This window comes from Balaenoptera borealis (assembly GCF_965194805.1).
Source record: "Balaenoptera borealis genome assembly, chromosome: 4".
NCBI classification, from domain to species: Eukaryota; Metazoa; Chordata; class Mammalia; order Artiodactyla; family Balaenopteridae; genus Balaenoptera; species Balaenoptera borealis.
Window position 1 is genome coordinate 61,056,279 of NC_138861.1, and position 13,087 is coordinate 61,069,365.

Sequence of the window (13,087 nt, forward strand, 5' to 3'; positions counted from 1 at the left end):
ATCCTTGTACAGGTGTCCCTAAGTGAAAAGAAGTGGTTTAAGAAAGAATTCAAAGTGACTGTGATAAAAACATGCCAGAAACAAAGTGAGAAGTATGAAAATAAAGTACGAATGTAAGAAGAAAAAAGGTTTACAGCAGTTCTCATTGAGGATACTTTACCCATCATAGAAAAAGCTTTAGAAAATTTCTTAGGAATCATAATTGAGATAAAGTGAATATAGTATGACATAGCTACCTAGCCTGGCTTATCTAAACATAAGCTATTAACAGAACACTGAAACTAAATATAACTCTAAGGAATAACTGATTATGACATTTTAGTCTTAACTATCTGGCTTATAAGGAAAGGTTATAGCCTCAGTTATTTAAAGCTGTATTCAATGCAACATAAATTTCTGTGTACTAGAGGAATATGGATATTTGTTTTATTTATTTAGTTTATTATAAGGAAGATTGATAGGTACGTATTGAATGGAAGGTAATTCACTCTATATTAAAAATTGGCCTGGGCTTTCCTGGTGGCACAGTGGTTAAGAATCCGCCTGCCAATGCAGGGGACTCGGGTTCGAGCCCTGGTCTGGGAAGATCCCACGTGCCGCGGAGCAACTAAGCCCGTGCACCACAACTACTGAGCCTGTGCTCTAGAGCCCGTGAGCCACAACTACTGAAGTCCGCGTGCCTAGAGCCCATGCTCTGCAACAAGAGAAGCCAACGCAATGAGAAGCCTGCACACTGCAACCAAGAGTAGCCTCCACTTGCTGCAGCTAGAGAAATAGAGGAAGCCTGCGCACAGCAACAAAGACCCGACACAGCCAAAAATAAATAAATAAATAAATAAATTTATTTTAAAAGTTGGCCCAAAAAAAGGGGGGGAATTCCCTGGCGGTCCAGTGGTTAGGACTCCGAGTTTCCATTGCCAGGGGCACGGGTTCAATTCCTTGTCAGGGAACTGAGATCCTGCAAGCCGCGCCACGTGGTGCAGCAAAAAAAAGAAAAAATTGGTACTTTATCCTAATTAATTCAGGATTCTCTCCCTTTAGGGAGGTGTATTTGAAGAGATTTTAGGGCAAGTTACAACAATTAAGGAAAAAAAACCCAGAAAAGTAAAATATTGAGGATTACCAACAAACTCTGTTTGTAGTGTAGCTAATAACCATATGTTAAATGATAATAATAATAACAGTAACAACAGTTAATTTACTGAGGTTTAGATAATTTTCAAGGTAATTTTCCCCCCAGATTGCCTTTGTCAGCAAAATCCTATTATAAACAGTTAGGTGAGCTTAGACAAGTCATCTCAGTGAACCTCAATTTTCTGATCTGTTAATATCTACCACACTGGATTAGTTTATGTGGAGTAAATGGGATAATCTACTATTACTATTGGTCTACTATTATCTACTATTACTACTACTATCTGCTGTTATCTACTATTACTGTTGGTCTTTCTTCTTTTTGATGATAATGAACAGTAAGTGCTAGTCCCGTTTTCTAATAGTTTTAGAAATGTACTAATGGAATGGTAACAGAAGAGCAAACGTTTTTATAAATAGCCAGTGATTAAAAAGTCTGAAACATAATTTTTGAATGATTTTACCTGCTTAGTTTTTTCTTTGACTCCTCTTAAAATTAGTTTTTATTCCTAAGTATATAACAGATCTGGATCAGTGTCTTCTGAGTATGTTGAGCTCAAACTAAACCGTTATAGGAATAAAAACATCTTCCTTATAGTATCTACATATGGGTGATTCATATTCACCTATTTATATATAAAAATAAGGATAGTCTTTGATTTTCATGTTCATAAAAAAATAGGAATTGGGAGAAAAGGTGTTAAAATTGTAACATCATTGCTATTGAAATGTGTTACCTGAAATTTTTTGGTAGTTAATCTTTAAAATAGAATGGATTCTCAGAAGCAGAGAATGTTTTAAAATAAAATAAAACATACTTACTGATATTAATGTTTATTACTTTAGGAAATACACTAGAGATTTTTTTTTCCCCTTTTGAACCGTGAACCAGTCAAGGTAAACATGTTGCATTTGATTATATCTCTAGGATCTTTAAAGAGTAGCACAGAAAACCCGTGTATATCCCCCCACCCCCACTCACTAATTGTTAACGTGTTGCCACATTCCTCCCTTTCCCCACCATGTATCCCTGTGTGTATGAGTGAGTGAGTGTGTGTCTGTGTATGTGTGTGTGTGTAGAGTATGTGTAGGGATTGTAGGGTTGTTTTTTTTTTCCTGAATCATTTTAGAGTTAGTTGCACATATCAAGCTGATTTCCCCTAAATACTCCAGATTATAATATTTTGGAAGAACAAGAACATTCTCTTCCACAACTACAATGCAGTTGTCAATTTCAGCAAATTTTACATTGATACGTTATTATTATCTAATGTATAGTCCATATTCACATTTCATCACTTGTCCCAATAATGCCTTTATTACTTCCTCTCACTCAAGATTCAAATCAGTATCACAAATTTCTTTTAATTCCCATGTCTTTTAGTCTCAGACAATCTGGAACTGTTTCCTTAGCCTTTCTGTATCTTTCAAAGAAAGCTTTTTTCTTTTTTTTTTCAGATTATAGGTCAGTTGTTTGGTAAAATACCTCAGTTTGTTTTTCTGATATTTCTTCATGATTAAGTTTAAGTTATATATTTTTGACACAAATATTAGTATTAGTCACCATTGCACCGTTCTCACTGACATTAGAAGGTATAAAAAGTCAGTTTGTGCTATTATTGGTGCTGTTAACTTTGATCACTTGGTTTCACAGATTTCTACACTGTCAAATTGTCATTTTCCCCTTTGTAGTTTATAATTAATCTGTGGGGAGTTGCTTTGAGACAATTCTTATTCCTCATCAGACTTTCAGGCAGAATATAAGGGAAGGGGGGGGAAGAAGTAGCACTTACCTCAGTAGAAATAATAGTTTTATTTTTGTAACCATGTTAATGTTTATAAATTTAAAACAAAACCAACCTCGATGAAGGGAAAAACACTAAAATTGAATGCAGATAGAAACAAGTAAACCTATCTGTATTTTAGATTATTAACATAAACCTACTAAAAGAAAAACAATCCAAAAAACTCTTGAAGACAGTAGTATTTCGTATACCCTTCAGTCTAAAGGCAAATAAACTTCAGACAAATCTGCAATTCTACTTAGGACATTTGTTTTTTTATAATATTATGGATAAACAATTTTAAAACTATATGGGGTGTATTGTAAGGTTGAGCAAATGAATAAGTAAAAATATTGATGATGATGGGATCCAGGATTCTCACTGTAAGAAGAGAGAAATGTAGAGTAGAGTAAGGCAAGGAAGAACCCTATGGAATTGGATTGGAATTAGAGGATCAATATGAACTCATTATTTTATTTTATTTTTTTATTATTATTTTTAAAAATAAATTTATTTATTTATTTTTGGCTGCGATGGGTCTTGCTGCGAGTGGGCTTTCTCTAGTTGCAGCGAGTAGGGGCTACTTTTCGTTGAGGTGCACGGGCTTCTCATTGTGGTGGCTTCTCGTATTGCGGAGCTCGGGCTCTGGAGTGCAGGCTTAGTAGCTGTGCCGCACGGGCTTAGTAGCTCTGCGGCATGTGGGATCTTCCCGGACCAGGGCTTGAACCCATGTCCCCTGCTTTGGCAGGTGGATTCTTAACCGCTGTGCCACCAGGGAAGTCCCTGAACTCATAATTTTAAAATGACGTTATGTGTTGCATTGAATCATATAAAATTGCCATTTCCCCACCCCCACCCCCCCAGCACTGCCTACTGAAAGGGCCTAGAAGCAATGAATTTTCAGTAGCGGTAAGCATATTCAGTGTCCAGATCTGTCTGTTAAATATTTTAGTTCACTAAAAGAAACTAGGTCTTCTTGGGGAAATAGCTGAGCTCGGGCAGGGAAAGTATAAGGGGAGCCTGCAAAAGTCTTATGGTGTCAGAAAGTAATTCAGTGCTCAGATGATTGGGACATGTCAGAAGGACACAGGAGGCGGCTTGAAAGGGGCTCCCACTAGCCAAATTCCGGACAATTTGACCATCAAAATGAATAATGTTAGCTCATTGAATAAAACAAGAACCCATGTGTACATAATGATTGTAAGTAAAATTTTAAAATGCAGAAGAGGGAATGTTGCTCCTTACAGTATAATGACAACTCATAAATGTAGAGGAATTATAATTTGAGTCATCATTTTGCAACTGTTAGGATGATTCAGGCAAGACTCTCAGACTTTTACCTTTAATACTGAGTTTTTAACTAGTTTGCATTTTCCTTACCTAATGTAAATCTTAATACTTTTTAATGACCGTTTAGTTTGTTTCATCTGACTTCTAACCCTTCTTTAGGTAATCTGTTCACATGAGTGTAATTTCATATTTTTGTTTATTTATGGTAGTCTTTTAAAATTTTGTTTTTAGTATTTATATTTTTCTTAAAAATTGCCATTCTGGGTGCTGTTGTAGAACTAACCACAGAAGCATGGCTTATTTTTCACAATATATGTATCTGGTTTCTGTACGTGAACAGGTTTTATCAACACTTCTCCATACATTCCACTTCTCTTTTCCCTCCCCCTCTTTAGGACATCAGGACATGGTATTAGGACTCTGGCAAATTAAGTTGGGATGTGGGGGACATGGGTCCCTTACTTCAAAAAAAAAAAGGAAGAAAGCAAAGAACCTTTCTTGAGGCCCCCAAACAGCAGATTGGTGATGCCCGAGATCCTTCTGCATACAGGCTGGGCAGAGATCACTTCGGCCCTTATCCCACTCAAACTGCTAAGGTCTATCCTACCAACATTCAACCAGTCCATGCATTGAGCACTGATTACTGGCTCTGGTCTGTGAGTTTCAGGCCTTGGCAAATTTAGTCAGTGGGCCATTTTGACATTCAGTCTTACAAAGCTGTTGTCGGATCAAAAAGCAGTAAAAAAGCATTACAGTTTTTTAAGGAAAAAACTAATTTTACATCGTGACTCAGTACACATGTACCTGTGTGTGATTGAAATATATTTACAAAACAATACTTATCCTTACAATATATGTTGCATGCTGGTATTTTCTATTCTGTTTTCTTTAACCTTTAAAAAAGTTTTTTACGTTAGTCATGACCAACCACATTCATCTCATGATCTACTATAGTTTAATCAACACTGAACTGAAGCATGAAAGTACAGTGTAATTTTCCTGCAGGAGCACTTTTTCCATTTGTAAGTCACACTGCTCTTTCAATTTGAATTCAGGACCCTGTTGTCATTTCAGAACTGAGGTGGATTTACTGAAGCTTCAGTTTCAGGATAATCTTATTTGCAAGGGGCCCTGCCAAGGTCCTGTACCTGATTTTGTATTTGTAGTTTCGCATTCTTTTTCTAAAACAGACTGCCAAAGGAAGTCCCAGGGCAAATTTCTTAAATGAGGTGGGTTAGCAGGCAAGCCTAGTTATTCTGCTCATTTAAACAGAATATGGAGGGTTTCTTGGGACCTCCCTAGTGGCACAGTGATTAAGAATCCACCTGCCAATGCAGGGCACACAGGTTCGATCCCTGGTCGGGGAAGATCCCACATGCCACAGAGCAACTAATCCTGTGCACCACAACTACTGAGCCTGTGCTCTAGAGCCCACGAGCCACAACTACTGAGCCCGCATGCCACAACTACTGAAGCCCACGCGCCTAGAGCCTGTGCTCCACAGCAAGAGAAGCCACTGCAATGGGAAGCCCGCGCACCGCAACGAAGAGTAGCCCTTGCTCGCCGCAACTAGAGAAAGTCCGCTTGCAGCAATGAAGACGCAACGCAGCCAAAAATAAAACAAACAAACAAAAAAAAAAAACAGAATGTGGAGGGTTTCTGTTATTTTGCTTTGCTTTTGTTTTTTGAAGGATACAGTAAAAGAGTGAAAAATTAGCTCTAACGTAGAAGTTAGGGCAGGGTCCCAGAGATGAGTCTGAGGGAAGGTAGGATTCATTCATCCTCCTTCCATCAGTCCTTCCTGCTTGCCTTCCATCTCTGCTTCCTTCCTCCCGGTCACCTTTGACTATGTCTTCGTGTTAGTTTTCTGGGTTGATTTTTCTCAGGTATATAATTGTGCCCTTTCAATATGTAGTTTAAAAAAACAAAAAATAGAACTCTGTGTATCATATTTACAACTTCTTGTGTTCCTTGCAGTTTGATTTAGTCTTTTCTGGAATATTCTTTCATTTCTAATGCTTTCCTGGGTTTTGTCATCTTGTTTCTAGTTTTACTAATTCTGAATTATGCTGTTCTTTCAAATCTTTTCCTTTTATTTCTTTAAGCTCACTTCGGAATTTTAGATTATAGTCTCTTTCTGATGTGCCTTTAGAATATTAGACTAGACTATAGCTTTCTTTCTGGCATGCTTTTATTGTCTGCAACAGCGGCCCCCAAGGACAGCAGCAGGGACTGGTTTTTTTGGCAGCAGGGACTGGTTTCGTGGAAGACAGTTTTCTATGGATGGGGGTAACGGGAGCCCTGGGGAGCGGCAGATGAAGCTTCGCTCGCTTGCCCGCCGCTCACCTCCTGCTGTGCGGCCCGGTTCCTAACAGGCCGCGGACCAGTACCGGTCTGCGGCCCAGGGGTTGGGGACCTCTGGTCTACAAGTTATTATGGGTCCATATCTCCTTTAGTTCATATAATAGCTCTGCATGGAATTCGACTGCAGTTCTATTTTGTTTTGCATTTTTTAATGAAGTGAGTTTTCCAGAACATTTAGAAGGAATAAGTGGATCAGGATATCTTCTCTGGCGTAAAGACTCTAGAATTTCCTCTTATAAGGAAGTGTGCAAAAATGTGGTCTTATACTTTGTTAAATCTCCTGGCTTTGTTGTCCCTACCCACCCATCCAACCTACCCACCTACTTCCACCTCTGCCCTACTCTTGACTGGATATTCTCTTCACTTTGCTTTTGTTGTCGCTTTCCTGTTCAGTTTAGAATCTGTTGCCAGAAGTTTCTTGTCAGTATAGGACTTTATCAGCAGGTACCTTTAAGAGGTCATAGCAGGGACTTTCTTGATGGTCCAGTGGTTAAGAATCTGCCTTCCAATGCAGGGGACGTGGGTTCGAGCCCTGCTCGGGGAACTAAGATTCCACATGCTGTGGGACAACTAAGCCTGCATGCTCTAGAGCAGGGGTTCCCAGCCCCCGGTCTGCAGCCTGTTAGGAACCGGGCCTCACAGCAGGAGGTGAGTGGCGGGCGAGCGAGCAAAGCTTCATCTGCAGCTCCCCATCGCTCCGCATTGCTCACATTACCACCTGAATCATCACCCCCATTGCCACCTGAACCATTCCCCACCCCCACACACATTCCCCACCCTGTGGAAAAACTGTCTTCCACAAAACTGGTCCCTGGGGTGCCAAAAAGGTTGGGGAACCATTCCCCACCCCCCCACACACATTCCCCACCCTGTGGAAAAATTGTCTTCCACAAAACTGGTCCCTGGGGTGCCAAAAAGGTTGGGGACCTCTGCCCTGGAGCTCGCGCGCTCTGGAGCCCACACGCCACAACTAGAGAGAAGCCCGTGCACCACAATGAAAGATCCCACATGCTGCAACGAAGATCCTGCGTGCCGCAACTGAGACCCAATGCAGCTGAATAAATAAATAAATAAATAAATATTTTTTAAAAGTCATAGGGCCCAAGTTGCTCCAGCTTTTTCAGACCTTACTGTGAATCCCTTACAATCACCCATGCATAGGCAGAACTCTCCCACTTTCACCTGCTGTTCTCAGATTGGCGTGCCCTGCTTTCCTTTGAATACCTTTGACTGTTTTGTGGCTCTCCTGTTCTCAGGTCTAGAGAATTGCTTCCTTCCACACAGATGCTGCTACTACACAAGTCTTAACAGCTGTTGGTGATTTGTCCCCATTCACTTGTATCTTTGGATTCATTTGGATATCTTGTCTGTTTTGTTATAGATGTTATCCATGGGTTTTGGGCTTAGCTAACTTAGTGGCTTTTTTTAATGGGAAGAATCAAAACCTGTGCTACTGTTACTTCCATCATCCTAGAATTCCTTCTTATACCACTGTAAGATGAATTTTTAAATATTTATAATTTTTTTAAAGACACATGTGGCTTTTCCATTTTCTTATCATTTGTTAAAAGTAAATGCTGTCAAGTAATGCTAATGGATCCATGACCACAGGAAATATATTTTAATTTTTAGAAGGTAGTAGTTTTCTTGGTTTACTTTTACAGTTAAGTCCATGTTTCATGTTTTTGTTCCCCAATGAAATCAGTATCCATACAATAAATTATAATTTATAAGGTACTTTAGCATTCATTCCTTTTAGTTAATAGTCACTACATCTCATTGAGTGGCGGTACTATCAATTTAACCAAAATAGACCTCTGCAAGTACTCGTAAGATGGAATTGATCTCCACAGTACTTTCCAATTTTGTATGATTCTAAAATATATGTGAGAAGTCTTCTAAAAAACATGTTCAGGCCAATAATATTGAATTTTCTTTGTCTTCCAAGTTCCCTGAAAAGTACCTCAGGATATAGAAGCACTATGTTTGTGTGTACAGATAGATAGATTGATTGATTTTGTAAATTTATTAGCTACCTGAGTCCTTTTGGATAGATACACATACATATACACACACACACACACACACACACACACACACACACACACACACACACACACTCCCACGCACACACATACATATAGAAAACTTAAATGCAAAGATAAATGAAAAAATATTTAATGACTATCACTAGGGCATAGAGTTAGACAGTTATGAATAAATTGTATCTATGCAGGTAACTGTTTTGACTTTTTTTAAAAAATTAATTTATTCATTTTTGGCTACGTTGGGTCTTCGTTGCTGCACACAGGCTTTCTCTAGCTGTGGCGAGTGGGGGCTGCTCTTCGTTGCAGTGCACAGGCTTCTCATTGCAGTGGCTTCTCTTATTGCGGAGCACAGGCTCTAGGCTCGTGGGCTTCAGTGGTTGTGGCACACGGGCTCAGTACTTGTGGCTCGTGAGCTCTAGAGCACAGGCTTCAGTAGTTGTGGCGCATGGGCTAGTTGCTCTGCGGCACGTGGGATCTTCCCGGACCAGGGCTCGAACCCGTGTCTCTTGCACTGGTAGGCGCATTCTTAACCACTGCACAACCAGGGAAGCCCAACTGTTTTGACTTTTAAGCTTCAAGCTCCTCCACAATTTAGACTCTATTTAAATTTAAATGTGCTTGAGATTTGAACTTTTCATAAGAAATACAGGTTTGGGGCTTCCCTGGTGGCGCAGCGGTTGCGAATCTGCCTGCTAATGCAGGGGACACGGGTTCGAGCCCTGGTCTGGGAAGATCCCACATGCCGCGGAGCAACTAGGCCCGTGAGCCACAACTACTGAGCCTGCGCGTCTGGAGCCTGTGCTCTGCAACAAGAGAGGCCACGATAGTGAGAGGCCTGCGAACCGCGATGAAGAGTGGCCCCCGCTTGCCGCAACTAGAGAAAGCCCTAGCACAGAAATGAAGACCCAACATAACAATCAATCAATCAATAAATAAATCTTTAAAAAAAAAAAAAAAAAAGAAATACAGGTTTGTTTTTTTTTGTTTATCCTTCTTCTCTGTAGTGTGTAAAGAGATTAAATCACTAATGAATGCTCCCAAATTGCCTATATTAAGAACTAGCCGTGTTTTGATAAGTAGAGCTTAAACCGTCATTTCTAAAAGTGTTCTGTGGAATACCCACAAGATACAATGAAACAGTTGGGTTATGAAGCATAGCCTTCTGTTGGTATTTTATCAGCATATTAAAGTTCTTTGAAGTCCTGATTTAAAGAAACTTATTTTTTTCTTAAGCTTGATCTTCCAAATTTGTTAGATACCTGAATATCTTTGTTTTTTCATCATAACATACCAAGGGACAAATGTTCCCAAGGAAAATAGTTTGAGAATTGCCAATACAGGCAGTGGTTTTCCCCACCTCCATTTTGTTGTTGTCGTTGTTTGTTTTTTTAATTTAAACATTGTCTTCTCATTGCTCTGGTGTTATATTTTACTCACTGTCAAGGGTAAATTTATTTAAATATTAATTAGTGTGTAGTTGCAGCATTCACATCTTCCCATTCTACTATCATGAAACTAAATGGGAAAATTGTGAGCCAAATTAAAAACTGCGAAGTCATAGAACTTTAACCAAATTTTAATATACATAATTTATTATCTAAGCATTATACTCAAATTTCATTTTTTCCTCAAAGAATGCATATTTAAGGTGTCTTTAGAATTTAAGATTTTGTTTTACAAAAGTACAGGCTGTATAGTTGACATGTATATTATTTGAAAATATCTTTTCTCTAGATTCTCCTGCACAGTCGGTATCCTCCGGAGTTCGTGCACCTTCTCCTGCCCCATCATCAGTACCTTTAGGGTCAGAAAAGCCCAGCAACGTCTCTCAGGATAGAAAAGTTCCAGTCCCTATTGGGACGGAACGTTCTGCACGTATCAGGCAAACTGGAACTTCAGCTCCATCTGTTATTGGGAGTAATTTGTCCACATCAGTAGGGCATAGTGGCATCTGGTCCTTTGAAGGGATTGGTGGCAATCAAGGTATGATATGCTATTCTGCTTACTGGAAAGTAAGTTTATGCATTTAACTAAAATATTGTAAGCAGTATTTAATTATCATAGGCATTCTTAAAAAATCTGTATTCGTATCTTTTTGTTTTGACTAATCAATTTATTTAAGAGTTTGAAACATTTTTTTGTTCCCATGTGAGCTCTTACTGAATTTATCATTGCTTTCTGAAGATAGTTTAATGCAAGCATATTATTTTCTTCATATTAAGGAAATATTAATATTTCTTTTGGGTCTCTTAAGCTTTTATCTTGGCTTTTTTTGTTTTGTAACACAAAGTGTTTATGTTACTTTGTTAGGCTATTATGTCACTACCTACAAACATGGAAATACTGTGGTAAATATATAAAAGTAGGTAATTATTCTGAAGGAATTCACAGTTCAATGTGGAAAATATTCAAAATATATAAATTTTTTTTGCTGTTTTTTGATTTTGAATATCACCAATTATTTTTTTCTGCCTCTTCATTTTCCCTCAGACAAAGTAGACTGGTGTAACCCTGGGATGGGAAATCCTATGATGCACAGGCCAATGTCTGATCCAGGAGTGTTTTCACAGCATCAAGCAATGGAGCGAGAGAGTACAGGAATTGTAACTCCTTCTGGTACATTCCATCAGCATGTTCCTGCAGGATACATGGACTTTCCTAAAGTTGGGGTAATGGTGATTTAAAAGCATTTTCATTATTTCGAAATGATTTTCTGATTATTAGCCTTATTTCACTTACCAGTGTATAAGCGTTTCTGAAATGATGCTGGAGCTTTGGCTTGGAATTATAGGTCAAAATCTGGCTAAAATATAAACATTTATAAATTGTGATTTTGTCCCAGTTGTTCAGAGAAATTTTTTTTTTTTTTTTTTTTTTAATTTATTTATGGCTGCATTGGGTCTTCGTTGCTGCCTGCGGGCTTTCTCTAGTTGCAGCGAGCAGGGGCTACTCTTTGTGGTGGTGCACAGGCTTCTCATTGCGGTGGCTTCTCTTGTTGCAGAGCACGGGCTCTACGGGACGTGGGCTTCAGTCCTCGTGGCACACGGGCTTAGTTGCTCTGCAGCATGTGGGATCTTCCCGGAGCAGGGCTCGAACCCATGTCCCCTGCATTAGCAGGCAGATTCTTAACCACCGAGCCACCAGGGAAGCCCCCAGAGAAATGTTTTTTGACAAAATACTTTATATACTAGGCTTATAGTATCTTCTATTTAGTGCTAGAAGAAATCATATTATGGAAAATAATTTTTACATCACCTAGATAACTTACACTTTTCCAAAATGAGGTGAAGTTTCAAATATCAGTTTTAAGGCTATTGATTATACTGGGAAAAGTAACCAGTGACTTGAATGTCCATAATCTTTGTTTTCTCCTCTTTTAAGGGTATGCCTTTTTCTGTATATGGGAATGCAATGATTCCTCCAGTAGCACCTATTCCTGATGGTGCTGGAGGACCCATATTTAATGGCCCTCATGCTGCGGACCCCTCTTGGAATTCCCTGATAAAGATGGTTTCAAGCTCCACAGAAAATAATGGCCCTCAAACGGTAAGGCTGATCATTCAGTGAACTTTTATTTAGTGTTTATGAGCTGCCAAGACAAATGGGATAAAGATAAATCATTGTTGTGAGAGAGTATGGTGAATATGGGCAGTTGAGGAAATTGAGGGAAGTTTAATATAGCTGAAATAAAGCAGAGTGATATGGAAAATGGTACTAAAGGTAGTGGTTTGGGGCTAAAATTATGAAAGGCATAATATAATATATTCTATTGGGTAGCGGGTGGTAAGTAAAAGATTTTAAGTTGCAAAGTGTTGTAATGTAATTTTCTGTATCAAAATTTACTAGTGGTGTGAAAAGGGCCATCTAGAGGTTATTTATTAAAAGTATTATAAATGTCAAAACAGTATATAACTCTGAAAATGCACAGAAATGGTTGTATATTTTAGCTTATTATGGTATATGTTTTTTTTTTTATATAAACAGCTAGTTTTTTTTTTATTAATTAATTAATTAATTAATTAATTAATGGCTGTGTTGGGTCTTCGTTTCTGTGCAAGGGCTTTCTCTAGTTGTGGCAAGCGGGAGCCACTCTGCATCGCGGTGCGCGGGCCTGCCTCTCTTGTTGCGGAGCACAGGCTCCAGACGCGCAGGCTCAGTAGTTGTGGCTCACGGGCCCAGCTGTTCCACGGCATGTGGGATCTTCCCAGACCAGGGCTCGAACCCGTGTCCCCTGCATTGGCAGGCAGATTCTCAACCACTGCGCCACCAGGGAAGCCCTATGGTATATGTTTAATACCTGATTCATTTTCCTTCCACAATCATCAACCTGTATGTACTCAGATAATGGTTTTTAAAAAACGATGATAATTCAGATCCTGTTTGAGGAATAAGAGGAGAGGCAGGAAAACAACAGATAAAAGTGGTTTATCACTGCTTTTCTTCATTGTTTCCCAGCATGTTGCAAAC

General features: G+C 39.1%; 1 protein-coding gene across 19 annotated transcripts in view; it reads left to right on the forward strand.

The window, feature by feature from the left end:
* The window catches only part of ANKRD17 (ankyrin repeat domain 17), a 250,560-nt gene that overhangs the window by 149,401 nt on the left and 88,072 nt on the right, over window positions 1-13,087 (forward strand). For 17 of the 19 annotated variants that reach the window (XM_082390034.1, XM_082390051.1, XM_082390049.1 and 14 more), the window contains 3 exons: window positions 10,355-10,603; window positions 11,111-11,289; window positions 12,002-12,166. In XM_082390034.1, the coding sequence (XP_082246160.1) occupies window positions 10,355-10,603; window positions 11,111-11,289; window positions 12,002-12,166 (593 nt within the window). Of the gene's footprint in view, window positions 1-12; window positions 10,222-10,354; window positions 10,604-11,110; window positions 11,290-12,001; window positions 12,167-13,087 lie in introns of those variants that run through there. The other 2 variants (XR_014243983.1, XM_082390038.1) reach the window with 2 other exon arrangements.